The sequence below is a fragment of the Prionailurus viverrinus genome, chromosome C1 (assembly GCF_022837055.1).
Source record: "Prionailurus viverrinus isolate Anna chromosome C1, UM_Priviv_1.0, whole genome shotgun sequence".
In the NCBI taxonomy this organism is placed as follows: domain Eukaryota; kingdom Metazoa; phylum Chordata; class Mammalia; order Carnivora; family Felidae; genus Prionailurus; species Prionailurus viverrinus.
Genome location: NC_062568.1, coordinates 65,805,788 through 65,831,344, shown reverse-complemented (window position 1 = coordinate 65,831,344; position 25,557 = coordinate 65,805,788). Strand labels below are relative to the sequence as shown.

At 38.3% G+C, this 25,557-nt stretch overlaps 1 protein-coding gene across 3 annotated transcripts in view; it reads left to right on the top strand.

Moving 5' to 3' along the window:
* Positions 1-24,370, top strand: part of SLC4A10 (solute carrier family 4 member 10) — a 212,870-nt gene extending 188,500 nt beyond the window's left edge. For all 3 annotated transcript variants that reach the window (XM_047870584.1, XM_047870583.1, XM_047870585.1), the window contains 5 exons: positions 4,309-4,482; positions 5,235-5,357; positions 14,664-14,731; positions 17,881-17,997; positions 23,871-24,370. In XM_047870584.1, coding sequence (XP_047726540.1) covers positions 4,309-4,482; positions 5,235-5,357; positions 14,664-14,731; positions 17,881-17,997; positions 23,871-23,937 — 549 coding nt within the window. In that variant the 3' untranslated portion in view covers positions 23,938-24,370. The remainder of the gene's footprint in view (positions 1-4,308; positions 4,483-5,234; positions 5,358-14,663; positions 14,732-17,880; positions 17,998-23,870) is intronic.
* The last annotated feature ends 1,187 nt before the right edge of the window (positions 24,371-25,557 follow it).

Genomic DNA, 25,557 nt, shown 5'->3' with positions numbered 1-25,557 from the left:
CTATGTTAGGGGTGAGTCATTATATCCAGCTTGCACACGTGGAGGGAAATTAGACCCCATCTCTTGAAGAGACTAGTGTGGAAGAATTTGTGGACACATTTTAAAATGACCACAACTGTATTGTAAATCTTTGCGGAGGTGCTTAGCAAATTATTCGTGCTTATGATACTATAATGGTGCTTGAATAGTGCTTCCCCCAAATTCACGCCCGCTTGGAAACTCAGGATGTGACCTTATTTAAAGATAGAGTCTTGGAGATGGATTAGTTTTGGAACTCAAAATGAGCTCATCTTCACCCTAAATCCAGTGACTGGCATCCTTCTAAGAAGAGAGGACACAGAGAGACACAGGGAAGAATGCCACACAAGGACAGAGGCAGATTTCTACTTAAATTTGCCTTTGAATAATCTTGTCTTATAACTTAACATTATTGATCTGAAGCACTAAAGTTCTCTTGAAAGGAGACGAATTCTGAGGGCTATTTATTGAAAATAAATTTATTTTTTGTTGGCCAAAAGGAATACATAAATTGCTGCTTTTCCTATGACACTACTAGTCTCATTGCTGTTCAAATACATGAAAGAAAGGTCACCTGGTTATTATGATTTTGTCAAATTTCACACATGTTAATGGAGCACAGGGTGCTGGATGGCAAGCCGTGGTTCAACGGTAGACTACAAAAGAAATTGAAATAGGTAATTCATCACTCACAGGTCCTGGAGGAAGTACCTGGCACACCTGAAGGGACCACATGAGGAAGTCAAGGCAGAGTACAGACAGAGAAAGAATCAAGACCTGGGCCACGTGCCTTTATTTGGATATGTGGATAAAGTGCTTTGGGGTTCCTGGTCTAAGGCTGATTGATCAATTTAAATAAAAAGAGCAGGGTTTTGGGAAGCCCCATGGGGGTCTTTTCTAAGGAGCACACAAGGGGAAGGCTGTGGGAGTTAGGGGAGAGTGCTTATTGTAAGGAAATTTTGGGGAGCCATCTCAGAACCTTACATTTGCTTGTTAGTCTACTGGCTGTAGTCCAGGGCATGTGTTTACATGAGGGGCTAGTTGTCAATTCAGGTGACCACAGGCTGCTTAGCCAAACAGAACGGATACCAAGGCGATAATACCATGGGGGATAGCTTAGCTAAATTCTTGACACTGAGGGACAGGCAGCACAGAAATCTCTTCCTGAATGAACAACTAACCAGTTTCTGACTTTGAGGGAAGAAAAAGCACTTCAGCCTTAGGAAAGTACTGGAAGTCAGAACTGAGGCAAAACTTCAATACAAAGTCATTGAAAGATCACTGGACATCCCAAATAGATACTATGACTGTTTTTTCCTGACACTGGGTGAAATTTACCTGGGAGAGGGAAATGGTTGAGAAGTGTTATGCATTTCAATTTTACTCAAATTGGATTTAACTTGCTCATTTATAATTTCATGTATGAAAAATGTATTTTGAAAGAATTGGTTTGATAAAGCAGATAGGGAAGAGTACCGAAGAGGTTTTATTTGTTTTACTGTTTTTTGTGGGGTTTTTTGTTTGTTTTTTGCCTTTGGCAAAAGTTCCACGAGCACTAATTTCATCTGTAAGTGAAAAGTATTTATTATTAGGCCCCAGGCTCACATAAATACAGCAGCAGAAGTTTAAGAAACAAAGTAAAATCATTTTGATAGGTTTCAACAGATTTTTCCTCCTAATTCCACTCACGTGATTTTATACCCATGAGGTTTAGAACTAAACAAGAATGTCAGGTTTTGGAATTATTTGGGGTGTGAATCTCTCAATTGAAAATTGAGGAAAACTTTATTAAAGGCCCATGAGAAAAGTAAAATGAGTTTTAATTTTTTTTTTTTCAACGTTTATTTATTTTTGGGACAGAGAGAGATAGAGCATGAACGGGGGAGGGGCAGAGAGAGAGGGAGACACAGAATCGGAAACAGGCTCCAGGCTCTGAGCCATCAGCCCAGAGCCCGATGCGGGGCTCGAACTCACGGACCGCGAGATCATGACCTGGCTGAAGTCGGACGCTTAACCGACTGCGCCACCCAGGCGCCCCATAAAATGAGTTTTAAATAGCACGAATGAAACAGCAAGCAGGGTCTCACACTGAGAACAGGGTTAGTGAAAATTTAAGTGAACCCCGAACTCAGGAAGTTGAAATTCCTATTTGGGCTAACTGGGTGGGGGAGTGGAATATTGAGATTAGGGCAAGATAAAAGCCAAATGCAAAACTCAGGATACATGTGTCATGATTATCGTTACTTGAGTAGTAATAAGCATGTGCTAGGTACCAACAGTTCCAGGAGCAGGTTACTTAGTTACCCTATATGCTGAAGGAACCTGTATGCTACCTGTTTGGCAATATTATGAAACATATTATCTAGGCTTCTCACTGTGCAACATGGCAGAAAAAACAGATCACAGTGTTCTTATGAATGCTGTTTCTATACTCAGATATATAACCACATCTATATTCATTCCAACACTTCAGGAATCCAAAGTAAAGCAAATGTGCCATTTAAGCAATAACAATGGAAGCACCCACACACTGAAGAACACTTATGCAATAACAGCTTCACAAATGGAGAAATGATAGCTGGGAAAAACAAGTTCTATCGAAACTGAAACATTCAGTTATAAGCCAGAGATTTTACTTTATTTCCTCCCTATTCCCACCTCCACCAATCACCAAATTTTCTTTAATGACATGTAATTTAAAGAGATATTTAAGAGATAGAAATAAGAGCTAATGAAATGTTTGGGGACAATATGGAGAAGGATAAACCAAGAAAAAGAAATTCAGCACTTGGTACTTGGCATAGAAGGTTTTCAATAAATGATTTCAGAAGGTATTAATGAATATAAATAAATACCTGAACAGTGGATGAACTAACCTACATATGATTCTGGTTTAGATGACTGAGGGAAGAAAGGTCATGCTGTGCCATAAGTCAAGGAACACAGAAGAAAAGATGGGTTTATGTTGAGTTTGAGATTCTTATTATATATATATATATATATATATTATATATATATATAATATATAATATTATATATATATATATAGCAAGTTTTGGTTAAAAAAAAAAAAGGATGTTTGGCCCTGACATTTTACTCCATGGGTATTTGTCGCTTGGCACATTAATTTTGGAATACCTGATGAGAATTGCTTACAATTTTTTCATAAACTAGCTAAAAGATAAGATCAAATATCAGTCTTTTGAAGATGCATAATAGATATTACTGTAGAAATGGTATGAAAGAACTGACAGTGATTGAAACCATCATTTTCTAAATAATCACTTCTTGTTGGAAACATTGGAAACTGCAAAAATCGGCCTGAGAAATATTAAACAAAACGCTCCACATAGAATAAAACTAACCTGCAGTAAAATATGTTAGTAAGTAGAATGTGATTGAAGATTTAAACTTCTTGTGAAAATTTCATATATAAAATTTGAATTGGGAAATTTTGCGTTGGTACATAAAAATGGTCTCAAAATCAAAATTGTAACAATAATATATAGTAAAAAATAATTGGACTACCTTCATGGTAAGACTTAAACAGAACTAATAATAAAATACAGTTGAAAAAATTGTAAATGATTTGACCGTGCACTATAGGAAATTGATCAAGAAATCAAATTAACAAAGTTTGCTCTGGAAAATACTTTATTAACAGTAATTCATCTAGGTTAAGTCTTTGTGGTTAAGGTGTTTGTGTTTCTAAAGACAACCTCAAAACCTTGTTGGGGGTCGAAGTGTCAAGGCCAAAACAACAGAATCAAAACATCCTACTCAGCAGCAGGATCTGGGTCGAGAGCTCAGGAGAGCGAGAGAGAGAGAGAGAGCAAGACCAAGAGTGCTGAAGTAGAGACCTAGGTCTAGAAGTCTCTAACAAGCATGTGAAATTTGAACCCTGGGTATGGATGAGCTCTTTCAGGAGAGGAGAGAGTATGGGAGCCAAGGAATCCCCAAGCTAATTGTGATGTGATAATGAGAAAGAGGATGATGATTTTCTTTTTTCTCTCAAGGCTATACTCTTCCAAGTTGCAACATTTAGCATTGACTTTAATATTTTTAAACTCTTCTAAGTTATGGCCTGTCTCCATATTCAAGAAAATGTGGAATGCTATGAAACTGAAATTGTGCATTTCAGAGTGTATGCATGGCAATCCCATTGTCCTGATGCCCAGAGGTCAACTTAAGTGTGATCCAGATGTACCATATTTTGGACCATATTGAACATCTACTTGTCCTACTTGTATTGTTGTCTGTAAAAAGAAATTTAGTCTGTTTATCTTTTAGTTCTTTGATAGAATAAAGCTCTTCTGGATGCCTGCAAAACATCAGCCAGATTTTATATACCTAAGGCATGTACCACTTCGAAAAGTCCATCTCTTCACAGTTATTCAGATGAGTTGCCTTGGCCTTTTGTGGATAATAAAAGTTTCAAGAGCTGCTATTGTCTTTCCCATGATGGTAAGAAACTTTTAAGTCCACTTTTTTTTTCTCCTCCTCTGATTTTCTGCTTTGGAAACACATAAAACTGAAATTGGAACAATAGAGTCATTTTGAACTATTATTGGAAACCATGGCATAAACTTGAGTTACTAACACTAGTGACTAAGATAGAGTTTGAGATTATATATGAATTTCAGTGATTCATATTAGTTTTGTCTCTATCATTCTGAATATTCACAGTGGTTTGAATTAATTGAAGTTAGGTAGAAAAATGTAAACTTTGAAAATGTAGCATTAAAGATGTAGCACTAGCAGATCTGAAAAACTAGGGGGATTTTAAAATTAAATTTTATGAAATATTTCATATAAATTTCAAATACTGCATTCAAATACTGAATTTGAGTGACTATAAATAATTTAAAACATTATCACAGATAAGAATGGTTTAATGTTCATTAAAATAATGCAAATTATTAATTACATCTATCAAAGGAAACAATCCAATATATTTTGTAGGGCTTTTTTTTTTTTTTTTTTAATGGCCTCTTTAAGAGACTCCTTTACTGGGCAAAATCAGAGCTGTTATTCTGGGGATGTGGTAAGAAAAGGAACTGAAGGATGCAAAGGTACAGTGTCTCATACACACATGACTTCAAGTGCCACTTTAATCTCAGTCTTAATTGAAATTGACTTGTTTCCATCAAGAACCAAAGCTACATCTCCCATTTTAATTTTTTCCCTGTTTTAAACTATCTTATTGTTTACTTCAGGTGTTAGCTCTGGTATTTGTGAGAAAATTGATGGACTTTCTGTTTACAAAACGGGAACTCAGCTGGTTGGATGATTTAATGCCCGAGAGTAAGAAAAAGAAACTAGAAGATGCTGAAAAAGAAGTAAGTCTGAGCAAAATCAGTATCTTATAAAGAGACAAAAAAGGAGCACTTGCATAGTAACAGCTCTTTGCAAAATCAATCCCATGTTTATATTTAGATAGTTAGCAGTTACTAACAACCACAGGTGGATTATTAATGTTTGGAGGGTTAATGTTTAAAATCATAAACTTGAAACTTGAGCACAGACCTTACATGAGAAAACCAAACCCTAGTGAAATAAGCAAACACTTTGTACTTCATTATCCTCCAAATTGTAAGCTTTGCTTTTCTATTCCCTCCCTTGTGGATGGCAGAACCTTACTGATGCTTAACTATTTCCAAGTTATGGTCCCGCAGTGACTGCTTTTTGGTTGAATATGTGAGAAGGAAAAAAAGAGATATTAGTCCTCTTGGTATTTTTCTAAGGAACTAAGTTTTAATGGACAGATCCTAATTCTAATTAAAATATATAATTAGGGTGTTTTTTTTTTGAAATAGATTAAATGCTTACGCTGATCTGACTTGCTTTCAAAGTGATTTAAGATTGAGTAAATGTGATTTGAGAGAATTTTGGGATTTAATTACTTCCTTGGACTACTGATTTATCCTATTCTGTTTCATGTGTTAAGACCATTTGTTTTAAGTTTTATGGCATATTTGAAGTTCATATGTAAGTCTGGGTCTCTTTTGAAGGCTAGTAATCATAACATTAAAAATATTTTCTATAAAAACTAGAGTATAAATAAAAAAAATGATCAGTATACTATCTACCAGAATGATTGAGCCCATAGATTATAAAACATAAGAACAAAATTTCCATTTCTTTCATCTGGAAAGAAAATATTTGGTAAGAATTGTGCATTATTTTTTCCACCATTTTTTCTACTAGGCAGTCAGTAAATGTACTCAGTTTCCTATCTACAGCATAATTTCTCAAGCCAAGGTTTTATTCCTCTCTCCTTTGGGGAATTTGTTTGCAAACATTCCAATGGTTTTAATTTTTCCTCAGTCATTAGTTAAAGTCAGACTAGGCCCCAAAGTCTAATGAAATTTCTGCTCAGATGTTTTTACAAATATGGGCTGCTTTTCCATGGTCTCCCATTGCTGACAATGGATCCCCGCTTTAGAGATTGATCATAATGATGTACCTTAATTTTGAATGATTATTTTAATTTTTCCAAATAATGTAGAATGAATACTTAAAATCATACTTCTAGTAATATTAATACAACATTGAAATATCATATTATAAAATTATCATTTTTCTTAAGTTTTCTCTTTGATATGTTCTTATTTATGAGAGATTTAAAAAAATTTTTTTAAACATTTATTTGTTTTTGAGAGACAGAGCATGAGAAGGGGAGGGGCAGAGAAAGAGGGAGACACAGAATCTGAAGCAGGCTCCAGGCTCTGAGCTGTCAGCACAGAGTCTGAAGTGGGGCGAGATCATGATCTGAGCTGACGTGTGATACTTAACCGACTGAGCCACCCAGGTGCCCCTAGTTATAAGAGATTTGTTTTTTAAATGTATTTATTTGTTTTGAGAGAGAGAGAGATAAGAGTGCAAACAAGGGAGGGGCAGAGAGAGAGGGGGAGAGAGAATCCCAAGCAGGCTCTGCACTGTTAGCACAGAGCCAGATGGGGGGCTTGATCTCACAAACCATGAGATCATGACCTGACTGAACTGAGATTAAGAGTCAGGTGCTTAACCTACTGAGCTACCCAGGTGCCCCTAACTATGAAAGGTTTTTAAAACCAATGCCTTAAGTATGATATTGCATTTTAGGGCTTAAGTAAAGGTTTGGCGTCCTCCTCGGATAGGATTCAAGAAAAATATGACAGAATTTGGTATAAATTAAATGTAAATAAGATGGACACTGGAACATAAAAATTCAAACGGCTTAAATTATCCATACTTGATGTAATTAAAATTATTCAGCAATTATTCTTGAAAACAATACCCAAAAAAGTTTAAATTCCAAAGAAGATGATTTTGAATATAAAACTCTTTGACCATGAGCTTTTTCTGAGTCTTTCTGATAATGAGAATGATATTAAGTATATTAAAGCAGTAACTTCTAAATGTAGTTTTGCTTTACTTTCTTGCTTTGATTTCAAATGTCTCCACTAGCTCCACAGAGAAAGTTAGCAACAGCCCCAGCCATATAATCATCTCTTTCAGAGCGTACTCCTTAGGCCTTACCATACCATGGAGCATCCTTGCTGTTCTAGAACTTTGTAAAATGAAAAGTTGTATAATGTATACATCACATATATTATATTTAATTTTCTCTCCTTTTGTCATTTAAAGAAAAGTTTAGATTCTCCCTTATTTCCACTGCTCAGAACCTCTCCTGAAGCTGCATATATATGGTGTGGTATAAATGTGTGCCAGATACCACTTTGGAATTTATTAATCTCAGCTAGAAAGAGACCCTATTTAATAAGCTTCCAACCTTTTTACATTATAGGCCCACTGTATTCCAATGGGTGTTTACTATTTTTTGATTATGAAGATAAATATTTTAGAAGTAATCAAATATTACTAAATTTCTCAGACTCCATGTGTTCCCAAAGGATACAAAAATAGATTAAAGATTTATTGAGGCAAATTTGTCCTTGTATCCTTCAGATCATAGTATGAGAAAAAGTGGGGGAGATGCCTTGCAATAATACATTAATCAGGCAGATTTACAGACCTTTAAAGTCTCAAATAGATTAATATAATGATGCTTTCATGCGAATCTCAGTGCATGGAAAGAAACAAGAGAATCAGTAATACAGTGAAGAAATAATTCATAATTTAATTATATTAAAATATAGTTCTGACCAATGCAAAGAAAGGTAATTCTCCATCCAACAAGTGGAGAGAGAAAAGGACGTTTAAAGATGTTCACTTTCTAACTTGGAATTAGTTATTAAACGTGTATGATTAGTATACAGAACGGGAAGATTTTAAGAAGGATTTAAGAAGGATTTAACCAACTTAAATTCTGGTTGATTTTCTATTTGATCACCCAGATCTCGGTATTTCATTTTCTTGAGGCTATGGACTCCACTGAAGGATCTCATCTTCTTACTGTGGCATCTTATACCAAGGCCCAGTCTTCCAAGAAATTGTGCATTCAGGTGGTAAACGGACAAGTTCTCCAGAAATGCTGCATTTCTGCAATTGCTCAAATTAATTGAGTAACTTTGATTGTGATCTGGAAAGATGGTAAATAGCAGAAAATGTTCAGCTCCCTGAGACTTGAATTTAAAGTAGGCTCACCTTTTGTCCTTTTGATGATAGTTACAAGCTTGTACCTTTATACTCTAGGGTTTTCTTATCAGTAGCCTGCTTCTGGTCTCATGGCATTGAGAAAACATTAGTTTGACCTTAAAATTCAATAATGAGTTAAGCAGAATAAATAGCTACACAGGCCAGTCCAAGGTCGCAGAGCTTCTGTTCCAAATTTTCATGTACTTCATGCATATGCATATGCATATGCTTCAGTTTTTAGAAAGAAAGGATTATAATCAGGATAGAAATGAATATTGGAACCCTGACATTTTGCACATTGCTCTGTGTAAAGGGAAGACTGCAGAATCAAATTCTGGATGTCCAAATGTGCTCAGAGTACCAACATGCCTTCCTTTCTACTTAAATATTCTCTAGGACATTGTACACATTTGACAAAAGGGCTGCTGTTAAAAGCAGAAAGCCCCAGCAGAATGTTTGCTCCTGGGTGGGGGCAGAAGGCAGTTAATGTTAGATAAATCCTGGAAATCCAGCTCTGGGCAGTGATCATGATATTGACACTTCTTGGTTTATGGGAGGTTCACTCTAACATATATGCTATGGGAATAAAACAAGAGGCAAGTGAGAATTGTGATCTGTATGAAGAAGGATCATGAGCAAGGCCAAGAAGATGCAAAAAACAAACTAAGAACAAGTGCAGTTAAACAAATTACAGAGCAGATCTTACTGCTAAGAAAGATGAGAATTGGTTGTGGATTTGGGAAACATGGCCTAATTATTACACAGGCAAATGTTATTTGTAATTGAATCTTAGAGTGAGGCAAGCATATTCTTCTTCCTCAAGCAGTGATTTTTTCAAAGTGTCGTCCTAGGACCTCTGCTGCATCAGCCAACACCAGGCAACTTCTTAGAAATGCACATTCTTGGACCATACTCCAGACCTATTGAATCAAAACTCTGCAGATCGGTCCAAAAATCTGTATTAACCAGACATCCGGGTCATTCTGCTGCATGCTAAAATTTGAGATAAGGCCTTTTCTAAAACCACAGTATCTGGTTCTCCAGAATATAATCTTCTAAATCCAAGGTTCCACTATCAAAATTTCTGAATTTTGTAGTAATTTAGGTAAGTCACTTAGAGATACTGAAGCAAATATTCTGATGAAAAAATATATGTTGCATCCAATTATTTATGTAAATTCTATATAGACTATACCTTTAGCTTTCATTGTTGAAGTGAGTAGTTGTATGTAATGGCTCTTCTATCTGTTGGAAATTTTAATACATAGCTCTTAGAAATGTCAAGTTTTATGGTTTTCAGAGTTTGTGTGTGTGTGTGTGTGTGTAATGTTTGCAGCATTTTCTATTCTATTAGTAATCAAAGAAGAAAATGGTCTGACACTTCTTATGTCCTGTAGACTTTGTTTTCCTTTTGGATAAACTAAAGGGGTCAGACTTGATCACTAAAGTCGCTTCCATTTTTTGAGATCTATGAATTCTTAAATTAATGAATATTTTCTCTAATATTCTAGCCATCTTTGTGAACACTGGCTCTCTGCTTTGTTTGTACTTTGAGCTTCTTGGGGTTCCTACATAGGTATAGACTTTGCATGAGAAGTGGATATAGTAAAGGTGCTACCTATTTCACTAAAGGTAGAGCATTTTGTCATGATACACAAATTATTTTTTTATGCTATCACAAAATATAACTCAGATTCATACATCCTACTAATCAAAACATACCACATTTTAACTCCAGTTTTGTTTTCCACTCGGCACAGGCCTTTGGCTCAGGCCAGTCTGGTTGTTCATTGTCATACAAACACATCTTATTTATTTCTACTTTTTATTCTTGGCCTGCACTGTTTCTAGAGTTTCTTCCTTTCTTCTACTAAACTGATCAAATAAGACTGGCCCAGATACTACTTCCTCTCTTCTTGTATTTAAAAAAAAAAATTTTTTTTTTCAACATTTATTTATTTTTTGGGACAGAGAGAGACAGAGCATGAACGGGGGAGGGGCAGAGAGAGAGGGAGACACAGAATCGGAAACAGGCTCCAGGCTCTGAGCCATCAGCCCAGAGCCTGACGCGGGGCTCGAACTCCCGGACCGCGAGATCGTGACCTGGCTGAAGTCGGAGGCTTAACCGACTGCGCCACCCAGGCGCCCCTCTTCTTGTATTTTTTTACAATGACCCTTCTCATCCTCTGAGAGTAGAGTGTCTGTCTCTTTGTTGCTGTATCGCGGGCACCTAGCAGACTGCTGTCATGTAGGTTATGCTTAATATTTGACAAATGGATTCGTGAATGGCTCCCGGATTTTCCACTGTGTGCCTTGCACATAATACATGCTCAGTAAATGTTTGAGTGCTATAAATTAGATTCATTGTTTTAACCCTCAATTTTCCTGCCTTTTACTGGATATAGCATTGACTATCTTTCAGCAATTCAGTATCTGACAAATGCTTTGACTATCTTAGTGAAAAGAGAGCATTCAAATCACAGCATGAGTAGCCCTTTAGTCAAACTGGCAAAACCCTTCAGATGTCCGTGGGTCCACTTTGATCATCATCCTTTACTATCTTCACCATGTTGTAGAATTCAGCATATTTTTTGAGGGACCCCGTATGAGCGGAGTGCTGAATGGAACTCATTTCAAGGTTCTTCTGACTTACAAGTAGCACTTAGCTGGGTGCTCTCACTCTCTGTTCCTGTACGATTGAGATAAACTAGGTTGTCATTGTCGTGACGGCCAATGCCTGATTTGACTGTTCCTCCCCAGAAAGTCTCAGATTTTTGGCTTCCTCACAGCGCTGCCTGGGATGCAGCCGGCCCTCTGTCCCTGGGCTCGGGGGCCCACCCAGCTTCCTTCTGGCACCCAAGGCAGCGGCTGCTCTGCCACCCCTTTTCTTCAGATAAGCATGGCTTGGAAATGCTATCTTTAGAGGTGATGAGTTTTTGTTTGGATAGAATTATGACTAGTATAAAGCCCACACATGCTAACAAGCCACAGAGTGCAAAATAATTATTGAAAGCAATTGGAGAGAAAAGTGGAAAATCATCTGAGGAAAAAACAAAATTGTTCCCAAAGCTTTGGTCCAATTTTTGGCTGTTACGTTCAATCTTGAGCCCTCGTTTTCTGCTGCCAGGTAACCCAAGCGCTGGTGACGCTGTTCTTCTCTTCTGCTTTTTGAATGGTACTCTTTATTAAACCTTTCGACACGCCTTCCTGACATTTGATTCCGAGTTAGTCAGAAAACATACGATATGCCAAGCTTACCTTTCAGTGGACAAGGAGAGAATTGCATTTTGTTTGTATCTTGGTTTTACTTAAATAGCATTTGGGATCACTGACTGTTTTCTCTTTATGTCCTTCCATGTGCATTAAGGTAATGTTTTCTATAGCAGAAGTAAACTTTTTTACCTGCAAGAATACATATGCTCTGTCCATGGCCTCACTGTTGTGCATATAAGTTAATATGACATATGTATTATGTTCCAAATATAGTGACTAACCCATTTGCAAGGCATGCCTTCTTCCAGGCAGCAGATTAACTCTGCTCAAATGCTAAAATGTGTAATTTCCAACCAATGGTTGCTGTCTACTCATTTCGAATTAGTTTTAATAGTCCTTCCATTGACAAGAGAAATAGGCATAATACACAAGTAGTAAAGTATATCAGATGAATCTTAAAAGAACAAATGTCCCTGAGGAACAAGAGAGAAAGAGAATAGGATTAGTTCCTGTAATGCAAGGAAGAAACAGACAGGTGCATTAGTACCACAGAGTATAAATGTAGCATAGGGTTTTTGGTTGGGGGTGTGGGTGGGAACTTATAAGTAGAGAAGTAGCAGAGACATGTACTCTCTGGCCTCTCCATTAGTACACCACAGAGACTGGGCATAGATATTTGTATGCAGGATGGATAAGGTCCCAGTGGAGGGGAGCGTGCCTTGGTCAGTAGATTGGATGTGTACAGAGAGCATTCCAAGAGTGAAAATGAGACCTGCCCCCACATTACATTTCGTAGTCATAGGTTAGCTGAATAGGCTCTAGATGGAAAACACTGTATCTTTAAGTAACGAGAAATATGACAAGGGCTCTTCAGATGAGGCAGCATGCAACTTGAGGCCAGGGTCCGTATATTGAGGATAATGTTAGGAACAGCCTTGCCTGCCAGAAATGACATCAGCCAAAGATCAAGTCTTTCTGGAAGCTGACTTAGATCAGGCAACCTACTGCTAAGCCTCCAGGCCCACCCTATTTTCTCTCTTCAGTTCCCATTTGGTCAAGAAATCATCTAGCTCTTCACCTCTAACTTAAAAATTCCATTTCTATATTACGCAGCCACAAAAAAGGAATAAAATCTTGCTATTTGGGACAACATGGATAGACCTAGAGGGTAGTATACTAAGTGAAAAAAGCCAGACTAAGACAGACAAATGCCATATGATTTCACTCATATGTGGAATCTAGAACACAGAACAAATGAATAAACAAACAAAAAGCAGAATCAACTATAAATACAGAGAACAAACTGATGGTTGCCAGAGGGAAGGGGTAGGGGACGGGCAAAATAAGTGAAGGGGAGTGGGAGATACAGATTTCCAATTACGGAATGAACAAGTCACAGGATAAAAGACACAGCTCAGGGAATATAGTCAATGATCCTATAATAGTGTTGTATGGTGACAGATGGTAGGTACATTTGTGAGCACAGCATAACATATAGGGATGTAGGGATGTTGAGTCACTACGTGTACACTTGAAACTAGTAGCCTCGTGTCTCAACTGGACTCAAATAAAACAATAAATACAATAGAATAAATAAAATTCCATTTTTGGACTTAGAACCAATGATTCTAACATCTTGAAATGGCCCCACATTGTTCTCTGAACTTAAGCATTGGTAATTGACTCATTTGAAGAATAAATGCATTAAATAGAAGCTGCAATCTACAGATAAGTAAAATATTTTGGTGGATAGAAAAAGGTTGATAACATTATTGAAAACTAAACCAGGATATTTTATTTTATTATTTTTGTATTGTTTATTTATTTTTGAGACAGAGAGAGACGGAGCACGAGCAGGGGAGGGGCAGAGAGAGGGGGAGATACAGAATCCGAAGCAGGCTCCAGGCTCTGAGCCGTCAGCACAGAGCCTGACATGGGGCTTGAATTCACGAACCATGAGATTATGACCAGAGCCGAAGTCGGATACTTAACTGACTGAGCCACCCAGGCTCCCCTAAACCAGGACATTTTAATATGGTAGCATAAGGTTATCTTTATCATAAAGATATGCTTTTAAAGTGTTATAGATGAAGAAATGATTATATGAAATATCCCTACTTGTTGGGGAAGGGTAGGATATTGTCATTGTAAGAAGAAATCTGAGTCAAAACTAAAGCCTAAGATGTGTCTAGTGGAAAACACACCTGTGTTTGGTCCATACAGGAAGGCATCTTCTCCTGTCTCTTTCCAAATCTCTAGAGCAGGAGTTCTCAAAGTGTAGTCCTTAGACCAGCATAATCAGCATCACCTGGAAAGTCACTGGAAAAGGTAAATTCTTGGGCCCTACTCCAGACCCACTGAATCAGAGACTCTGGAGGTGGGGCCTGGCAATCTGTATATTTTTTAAAGCCCTCTACGTGATTCTGATGTAGAATAAAGTTTGAGAACCACCTCTCTAAATACATCCTCATTCCCTTCTAACAGAGCATTCTGGGAATGTAATGTACACTTTATAACAATGAAAACAATTACATTACCCGTACTCTTTTCCTTTTAAAATGTAGATTATTTTTAAAAATCTGCTTGGAAATTAACCACGTTTTACATTGAGTGACATGAAGGAGATTGTTGTTAGCATTTAAATTACTTTGTGGTAGGGGACTCTCATTAATTACTTATGTTCTTGGTAGCTGATACTTTATCGAAAGGACCTGTGCTAGCATTAATAAATGCAAACAAAGTGGAAGGTCCTGAGGTTAATGAGATAGTGAAACATTAATCTGTGTTTCTTCTTTAATGTAAAATGGAGATTCATCAGGTTCACTTTGTATGTTTTACATTTGTCTTTCCAGGAAGAACAAAGTATGCTAGCTATGGAAGATGAGGGCACAGTACAGCTCCCATTGGAAGGGCACTATAGGTAAGATATGCGTGGAAAAGCACACCACTTGGAGTCATGAAATGTGTTGTTGTATACTTTACTTAAGAATTGTGAACTGTGTGCATTCCTACAAAGGTTTGTTGAAGCTGTGTTAGAATAGAAAGAAATGGAAGTAGGACTTAGATTACCCTGTCCTAGAACTAAGTTCTGACACTGGTAGCTGCGTGAGTAGGGGCAAGTGGCTGAAAATGAAGGGGGGCAGGGGACTGTTGTCTGAAGCCTTTTCTTCTCATATTTTATAATGTATACAAAAGCTCTAAAAGTATCAGTTGACGACTGGTCAAGATTCAATTCCAGGATAAATGAGCTAGGTATTCACTAAATTGATCACTGGTAAATGTTTGAACTCTGGGAAGTTACCCCTAAAAAATGGCACTTCCAAAGAGATGATCTATTTCCTGAGTTCAAGGATTCACATCTACCAGCCATTTTAGGAAGTATTTATGTAACTCTTCCAAAATATGCCTATCTTCTTTATGCACAAAGACATAACAAAAGAATGCAAATGCCTGTGAGTTATAATAAAAACTTAAAAACGTATCTGGCCAAAAATTACATACAGATATATAGATATTGAAGCACTTAAGGATAATTTAAGACCATGCCAATAAAAAAGCAGAGAAAACTTTTCCCTCTGGAAAGAATTTATTGTAGTATTTACCAAAAAAATTGGAAAAATCTTCTAGATCTTCAGGGTCTGACTGTAAAATCACATTACCTAGGTTTTTTAAATGTAATTATCTACCACCTAAACATGAGAAGACATTTTATCTTTTTTTAAACTGTATGTAAGTTTTAAAATCCTGTTGATTGTTTCATTGAATCAATAAATTCCCACGTGTGTTCTGTAGATAGATACTTGGTCTCATGTGGTACCCGTCTCAAAAGGATTCTTTGGTTAGATAAATTTCCATACCACATTTCCATTTGGAGATTCATAGTGTATATTGGCATATTAAAGAATCTAAGTAGTGCTGTATGTTTTTTTTTAAGTTTAATTTTCTTTAATCAGAATTTTCTTTTCCTTTTTTTTAAGTTTATTTTTATTTATTTTGAGAGAGAGAGAGAGAGAGAGAGACAGCGCATATGGGGGAGGGGCAGAGAGAGAGGGAGACAGAATCCCAAGCACACTTCACTCTGTGAGCACAGAGCCCAATGGGGGCTCAAACTCATGAACCCTGAGATCATGACCTGAGCTGAAGTCAAGAATCAGACGCTTAACTGACTGAGCCAGCCAGGCTCCCCAATCCAGTATTTTCTAAACTCTTCGGCTTACAAGGCTCTTTGTTACATAATATTGTGAAAAACATGTATTCCATATGACATTCTTTTGGAAACTGGTTGATTTCATGCTTTGAGTTACTAGGGGCTGCTGGATTTGAGGAACTAAAAAGAACACATGTCCAGACTGGGAAGGGAGGGACCCTGTGAGACCCAAGGTTTTGCTCCAGACCTTTGGTGTCTCTCTAAAAAAGTCTAATTTGTTGCTGTCTGTGAACAACCACTGATGAGGGTCATGTGAGGTCAGCCTAGGATTTCTATAGAAGGTGGTTTTTTTTCACAGCAGGGTATCTTTTCCTCGTGCAGTAAGGAGAGGGCTGTTTTCTCACTTGAAACTTTCTTTGACTTGGCCTATAATTTATCTCTGCTTCTATTTGGTTGTGTTTCTAGCCCTGGGAATATTTTAGAGAATTCTGGACATCACTTAAAATTGGTGCCATTCTAAAATGCAAACATAGCACCCAGCGTTGTATGCGCCCTGATATTGAAGGCCTTTCTAGTCATTTGGAAAGATATCTGCCAAATACACAGACTGCCTTCATTTATTCAACCAGTATTTATTGAGTGGGCACCAAGTGTCAGGCTCTGCTTGACTCTTGGGGAAACAGTAGCAGATGAATGGTCAAGAATCGTCATCCTCATAAAACTTATATTCAAGTAGAATAGAGGTGGGGGGGGCAAAAAATAAAGGCACAAGTAATATGGGATAGTGTTTTAGATGGTGAAAAGTGCGATAAAAACAAAAAGCAAAAGAGGATGAGGGTACTCTGAGTGGATAGAAATAGAAATTTTATTTTATTTTTTTAAGTTTATTTTGAGGGGGGGGGGAGAGAGAGAGAGAGTCGGGGAGGGGCAGAGAGAGAGAGAATCCCTAGCAGACTCCACACTGTCAGTGCAGACCTGACGTGGGGCTTGAATTCACAAACAGATTATACCTGAGCTGAAACCAAGAGTTGGACGCTTAAGTGGCTGAGCCACTCAGGTGGCCCAGAAGTTTTAAATACAGTAGTCAGCAAAGGCCTGAGTAGGTGACATTTAAACAAAGGAGGGAAAGAGTTGTACCATGTAAAGGAACATCATAGGCAGAAGACAGGACAAATACGAGGCCCTGAGGCAGCAAGTCCAGAGTGTTCCAGAATAGTCGGGAGACCACTGCTTGTGGCCAGAGTAGAAGGAGCAGGGCTGTAATGGCAGGAGATGAACTTGGAGGTGAAGGCAGGGACAGAGCCTATGGTCCACCTACCAGGCTTTCTCTTTCTTTTTAATGTTTGTTTGTTTGTTTGTTTGTTTTGAGAGAGAGAGAGACAGACAGACAGAAAGCAGGGGAGAGGCAGAAAGAGAGAGACAGAGAATCCCAAGCAGGCTCCATGCTGTCAGCATAGAGCACAATGAAGGGCTCGAACTCACAAACGGCAAGTGACCTGAGCTGAAACCAAGAGTCAGATGCTTAGCTGACTGAGCCACCCAGGCACCCCTGCCAGGCTTTTTTTTCTGAGTGTGTGAGAGCCACTGTAGAGTCTGAGCAGGAGACTGAAGTTGATCTGCTCGGCTATGAATGTAGGGGCAAGAGCCCAAGCAATAAACACACAGAAACTCATCTCTGTAATTTGAAATGAATTAGGAGAACTCTAGCCAAAACCAGTGTCTATATAACTAGAATCTTTGGTTGAGATTTTTGTTTTTCATAGATTTTAAAAAAATAATTGAGAGAACTATTTACTTCTTAATTTTTAACTGTGAAAAATACTGTATAAAGGTAGAAGACTGTCCTATATTTAGTTTCTATCACTAGATAACTGCAATTACTTAATTTTTTTAAATTTCATTTTGGGTAAACTCCTATCTAGAGATGATCCATCTGTGATCAATATCTCCGATGAAATGTCAAAGACTGCCTTGTGGAGGAACCTTCTGATGACTGCCGATAACTCAAAAGATAAGGAGTCAAGCTTTCCTTCTAAAAGGTTTGAATTCCAAAATAATGTGAATTTGTACTGATTCCAATCATTTTATGACATGAAATCTATTAGGGAAAGGATAGTATTGGCTTCCATTGAATTTAGGTCTAAAATATTTCAGAAAACTCTTTTTAAAAGTAGGCAGAAATTGTAATTGGCACATTTGTTGGTATGTTTTTCAACATCTCCCTTTCAGATTAAAAGCTTATTCCAAAACTATGACAGTGGGGAGAATGGTGCTGTAAATGAGTCCCAATGCAGGCCACTTTCGGACATTCATTTGGCCTACTCTTTTGCAATAAAGTTCCATTATATTCACTCATCACCCACTTCCCAGAACCCTCTTAGATATCTGCCCACATTTTGCACTCCCCCATTGTCCTTTCTTAAGCCCCATATGCACATGTAATGGTGATTTTGCACTTAGCATATTTCCAGGTTCCTGTTCCAACTCCCTGAAAATCTTCCTTAACTTCCTTACTCCAAAACTTTCAGCTCCAGAAAGTTCTATGCATTCATATTTCTCTGTATGCAAACATTACAAACCACTCCTATAGTTGTGGATGCTAAGTTGTAAATGCATGCTGGGGAAAAGTGTGTCCTTAAATATGAAGAGTCATCACAGGATTTCCAACTGAATTTTCCAGAATTTATAAGTGTTCAAACCATCCAGTCTTCTTCGATACTGATCTGAAGAAAAATCTCTGTGTTATGCTAATAGCTCTTCTTATTAAAGAGTGATTGAGGGATTTGGGACAGTGTTTAGTTATTAAGTTCCTTTATTTTCATGACCTTAAATTAACTTTTTCTACTTAATTTTTATATTACATTTTTGTCATAAGCTCCCCTTCCTAATCACTCTAGAAGCTGATTCCCCAAAGGTAAGACCCTCTCCCTCAAACCTATTCCTTGGTTGTATTTCCTGTGTTAAATGGTGTCTTCTAGAAACCTGGTCAGCCTATGTTCTCTGTGTGAGTTTTGGGGAGGCAAAAGGCATGGAGAGGCTTGGGCTTAGATCCAGTATCGGACTGAGTGTTTATGGTGTTCCTATAACTACTCAGCTCTTTAAGAAGGTTGGAAGCTTGAGTGAACTTTTTTTCCTACATGACTTACACAAATACATCATATATAAATCAACAAATCGCACAGCACCATATTTAGTGATGACATCAAATTTCTATATTGGAAAAAAAGAAAATTTATCCTTGAATTAAGAAATTGCAAAGCTGGGAGCTTCCATTTATGCACCACATGCTTCCAAACCTGCAAGCTTTATCTGGCTTCATGAGAAATATTTGGAAACATGGGCTCAGAAAAGATGATACATTAGACTTACAGAATATCTCTTGTTGCTGGTTTTTGTCACCCCAAAATGGCATGCTGCTTCAATGTCATCTCTATCCCAAAAAGACAAACAGTGGATGTGCACAGTCTTCGCATCCCAGAAATCTGGAATTAGTCACCTCTCTCTCTCTCTCTCTTTCTCTCTCCCTCCCTCCCCCTCTCCCTCTCCCTCCCCTCTCTCCCTCCCTCCCCCTCTCCCTCTCTCCATCCTTAACAACTACTTCTAACACTTAGTCCAAAAGAGGTTAATATAAGTTACTCAGTAGGCTCCCTCAAAGACTTCTGATTGATGCTTTCTGTCTTGTAACAGGGCTTTAAAATCTTCATGTATTTCTTTGCTTGGCTCAAACAGAAGTCATATTTTATTCTAAAACATGCTTTATCTTCCTTCCCCAAAGATCCCCGCTACAGTCTGATAGAGTCATCCTCACAGTAATTCTGTTTTGGTCTTGGAAGAAAATCAGAATTATGAGAAGGGTAATTTCTTAAACCCATTGAAATATGTGCTTATGGACTCGTTCACATTAAAAATATGGCATTTCTCTGATTTTTTTTTAAAAAAATGGGAACTCCAGGTTTATGAGCTCAAAATAAAATGCCAGCCATGAGAATATGTAGAAAATTTGAGACAACCAACTTATAGATTGCTTTTCTTCCTGTACTAAATGGAGCCATAGTACAAACTCCTTCTCTGCTTTTCTTTGGTTCAAGCAAAAAATTTTATGTCATAGTATTTTAGGTACTCCTTAAAGTAAATAGTATAGTCAGGTGATGCTGTTCACCACAAAAAAAAACTAGTTGTTGTAAAACCATGTAGTGTGCTTTAAGCAGGTTCGGTTTTAATTAGGACCATCCTTTGTATTTTGATACGACCACTTGTTTCTTACTCTTTGTTTTTATTTTTATTTTTGTTTACATTTATTTATTTTTGAGAGACAGAGTACAAGTGGGGGGAGAGGCAGAGAGAGAATGAGACACAGAATCTGAAGCAGGCTCCAGACTGAACTGTCAGCACAGAGCCCGATGTGGGGCTCAAACTCCCAAACCATGAGATCATGACCTGAGCCAAAGTTGGATGCTTAACCGACTGAGCCACCCAGGCACCCCTGTTTCTTACTCTTTGAACATACCTTCCTCCTAACATGAGATTCAAACTATTGTGCAATGAAAGTTTACCTTTAGATGGATTGTCTGTAGCTTTCCATGTGAAAAATTCCTCTTGGTTAATGGTTAATGTCTTTCATCTTTATAACAGTGAAACTTGGCAGAGTGTGTGGCTTCCAGAAATCCAAAAACCACCAACACTAATAACAACAATACCCTCCCAAAGCCATTGCTTTTTCATGGTGTGTCTGTTGAAGGTATTGAAATCTGATGACCAAGAACTCTAACAGTGTTGTGCCTACTAGAGTATCTCTTGGTGCATAAAACTAAACTAAACTAAACTAAACTAAACCCAAACCTAAAGACCTATTTACCAGGGTCTGTATCTCTTGAGGCCTAAGTTGGCTTCCTTGTGGTTTTTGACACGGCCCCTCTCCTTATTCTCCATCCTGTCCCTTGCTATTGGTCCTGTATGCCTATTAGAGAAGCTTAGATACTTTTCCACAGTGTAGTTGGGAATAGCACTTGTATTTTATCCATCATTTCATCCACTGTTCGTTGTCAACAATATTTTATCTCGCCTGATTGAAAGAAGGATATCAGAACTCACTGAAAATTTGACCACATCTGCAGGATGTCTAATTTGATCCTTGTTCAACAGTGCTGTGCATACATGTGACAAGGTCCTCTGTGGCTTCTTGAGCTGGATTGGCAGAAATAGGTCTCGTTAAAAACCACACATTGCATCAGAATAGGTGAACAACTGACACCGAGATTGACATTTCTTGGGAAGGTACCTGGCAACATTAGGAAAAACAATGCTTGGTGTTGCCTTGGTGGCAGAGGCTAGGCTCTGGGACCATCTTCTCTGCTCCCCTCTGGCCGCCCACTTCCACCACCTTCTTCTATCCTGGATTCTCCTCCTTTGCTGTGATTTCCTAGGCCTGTGCCCTGTCATGACTTCTTGGTAAATGTTGTTTGCAACAACTATTTTGGTGTGATCGAAACATAACAGTTTCATAGATCACTAGTTGGCAGCATGAAGGTAGCGGGTCATGTTCTGTTCTCTCCTGAAATATTATTTCTTTAGATTTTAAAATGTGACTCCTCCAGGGGCAGGGCACTGTCTCATCTCTCTCGTATCCCTTGGTCTTTGAAAATGAATGTAACAAGGAAATAAAGACAGTAATAGGCATACAGTAAGAAGATGGGTTCAAGTCAATAGTATTTTTCATAGAAGTTTTGAGATGGTTATAAAATCTCTGCTTTATAAGTTTGTTGAAATCTGACACCAAAACCACCAGTTTTAGAGAGGGAAAAAAGCCCTGATCATTTAATCGGTTATTGTTTTGTAACCAAACAACCAGTAGGACCAAAGCAGGACATCAGGAAGAAGCATTATCTGTGAATTAAGTCAACATTCTGAATCTTTTCTCACCACTTGGTGACTAATAGTGCCACTGGGAATGTGCTCATTTATAAAAAGCTTATGGAACTTAGCATTATGCACACAGGAACCGTGCCAGTGTGTCTGCATCCCTAGGGTCTCCTACAGATGGGCTCTTGTAGTCTATCTTTCAAAAGATAGGGCCCCACTGCGATTGAGAATGCCAGCTTCAGAATCCTGGCCTTCGAGCTACCAGAGAATTTGGGGACTCATATAGTTCAAATTTACAGATGAGGAAACCAAGCCGCAGAGAGATTAAACAACTAGTCCGAGGTCACAGAGTTCCTTCTTGGCTTCCGGAAACTGAACCTAACCTTCCAGTTCCAAGTCCAGGCTTCCTCCGCTGCCCCATGCCTTCCCTTTTTCACTGGCTTTGTCTGGCGGAAGAGAAGAGACGAGGAGCCAGGTAAAGCCCAAGGAAAAGTTAATTTGAAAAGTAGGATAGCAGCCACTTGTCATATGAAAGGCACTTAAAGTAGAAGGAAGTGAGTCATGCAGATAGAGGAGTTAAAAATACAGAGTTAAGGCTCTCAACACATCATGTGCACACTGTCATCTCTTCTTGTGGAAGGAGAAAAGACAAGGGAGAAAAGTTGCTTTGCTCTGACCTGTAAGTAGTGCGTGCTGAGAAGTGTGGCAGGCATAAACCCGGGTGCCATAGACGCTCGCTCACACCAGCTCGCAGTGCTGGCAGCGTGCCACGGACGGCAGAAGCTGCAGCACTTCTTACCTGATGGCGCCGGGTGGTGGTGACAACTGAGAAGGGCTGTTTCGAGCTTGAATTGGAGGAAAGGCAATTTGAAAAACACACTCGTAGAATGTGTCTAAGTTGTTGACCACTAAGAAAGCTGCGCAGGAGGCCGCATAGAAAGGGGGGGTGGGGTGGGGAGGAGGCTTTAACTGTCACTTTATTACTTGGAGAAGAGTTCTAAAACCAAGGGTTTCCCCACTGTCAACTATCTCATAAATTTAGGTTAAGGGAAGAAGTGGCCAGTGAAAGTGTGTGGGTTCTTCCAGCTCGGGGCCCCAGAGGCCAGTTGCCACTCACCCCTTGTATCAGTGGCAGGGAGGGACAGGAGAGGCCCCACGTGGGGGCGACGCTGCCCTGTGCTGGGGGTCACTGGGGAGTAAGCCATTCTGTGCACCCCCCGCCCCTGCCCCGAAGCCTGTATTCTTGCTGTGAGCTTCTCGCACGTGAGCACACTGTTTGAGTTTTCCATGAAAACTGTCAACATGAGAGTAGGAAAAGTGATCTTTGGGAAAATACCAAAAAAATACCCCACGAAGACAGAAGTGGTAGAGTTTTGTTACCAGCTTGCCCGCTGATAAGGTTAATTGGATAGCAGATAAAAAAACAGAAGTCACTTGGGAATGAGTTCATTACAGGAGCAGTGAGGTAAAACATTGTTCCTCTGATGGACAGGGTGACGGTCAGTCTGCACAGGTGTGTGGAGGGCAGCGTGTGGGGTGACTGCCTCCCCGATGACAGTGGAGATGTGTCTTTCCAACAGACCATGACATAGTTCTCACCAAAAATCAGGATCCAGTCTGTGCACAAAGGATGAGCCACTCGAGCGAGCCCTGAAATACCTACCGTGACATCTCTTTGGTGTCATTATGATGTCAGTGCTTTCTTCAGACGGGGGCAGGACTGGCATTTTCAACAATTAGCAGTAATTCCTTTGCCCAAATGAGGACCATGGTATTAATCTTGCATGCTTTTGGAACTGTTTAAAAATGTCTGATTTTTGTGTTTTAGTTACTGTTGTTTGAATTTCTCCCTTTCTGCAGTTCTTGGTTTCCATCTCACCGAGTGCAGGGGGTTGTAATTGTTGCTATCTAGCTATGCTTCGCAGCATGAAAGAGCAATGCTAAGGGCCCATGTGGTACTTTGGGGCTGATGGGTTTTGTGTCTGAGCAAGCAGACCTCACAGTCTCCGTGCTGGATTGCAGTAATACATTTCTCCTTTTCTTCCCCCTGTAGCACTGAAAGCCGAAAAGAGAAGAAAGCGGACTCAGGGAAAGGTGTTGACAGGGAGACTTGTCTATGACTTGATCTTCAATTTATTTTTTACATATATATGAGAAGAGCACCACAATTATTAATAAAACTGCTTTGATCATGTATTGTAAATTCTGTCTCTCATCCCAAATCCACCTTCACACTGTAAGTAGTGCAATAATTTGTTTCATTTCTGTGTTTAAACTTCTGAACAGTGAGATACCCTTGTGAGCATATACAATAGCTAATGCAAGAATCTGTGTGCTCCTTGCTATATGTTAGACATTTGTAAACACTGGATTCTCATCGTTGGTTTTATGAGAGCAATAGCTTTCTTAAAGAGATGTCATATTTACCTAGTTTGTATTTTCCTACTTTAGTGACCTGAAGCTAGCTGGTCATTTCATTCAGAAGAATTTTGAAAGGTAGTCTTACTTCTTTTTATTTTTTTATAGCTTAGCATTAGTGACTTCTTTCAGAAGACCCCAATCAAAAAGTTTGTTTGGAAACATTTTTTAATAATTGTATTTATGCATTTCCTTGATTTATTACGATACATTTAATACGTAAGAGTTTATATATCTAACTAAAACTTAAAGTCATTTGAAAAAATACATAGAACCTGTTCACAACTTAAAAGAATCAGAAACTAATGCAAAGAGTCAAGTAGTGGTCGGTTAGTGATTCAGGTTGTGATTACGCCATCAAATACTAGGCTTGTATGAAATACTTCTGGAAAACTTTGTAAGTTTTGTGAGATTTTCAGTATAAATCTTTATCAGAAATATGCTGTTAAATTTCTCTCCCATTAAAAACAAATGTTTTCCAAATAAATCTATTATACACACTCGTGGAAGGCCACATGGTGAATCCTCGTACGTGAAATTTCACTCCCCAGTTACTCTGCTGCTAAAGGTCACGTACTGCTTAATGCTGCTTCTGAATCATGTTCTAATGTTAGGCTGACAGGTCTCCAACTGCAATTTTTTCCTTCTGCAAAGCTCTTTTCCACTTTTTAATTGAATGCATGTTGTAGAAAAATAATCTTTTAAATGAAAATTTCAGATTCTGTTTGAGAGGGTTCTGTAGATATTTCAGTCCATCTGAAAGAATCCATTTTTACTGAGCTTGTACAAGAGGAAGCAAAGTTAAGAATTTCCGAGCATTACTAAAAATACAGTATTTCATTTCTTTTTAGATGAATGTGAAGTTAATAAAGATGGAATCTTATAGTGCTCTTGTTTCCTAAGAATCACCAGTGATCACCAACCTTATAATCTGCGGTGTTCTATTTTACAATAATTCAGAGCCCTGTGGCTTTTCCAGACTATTAATTACATATTTTGTGTATAACTGCATATGAACAGTGAAAAAAAAATCCTCTTGTGATTAAGCTTGTGAGGGAAATTTAAAAAACCCAACAAAGCTTCCATTAGGTTCAACATTTTGATACTTTCTGAAAATTCCTCTCGCAGTCTTTTGAGGAGCCATCTCTTTTACGGAACATAAACCTAAAAACATATACAGATAATTTGCAGTTAATAAAATCTGTGTTTATAAATGCCAAGGAAAAACACAGAAATTTTCCATTCCGAATGTGTTGCCTTTGTGTGTTTTATAATACAGATACTACATTGTAAACATTCCCATTGTTTTATGATTTAGACTA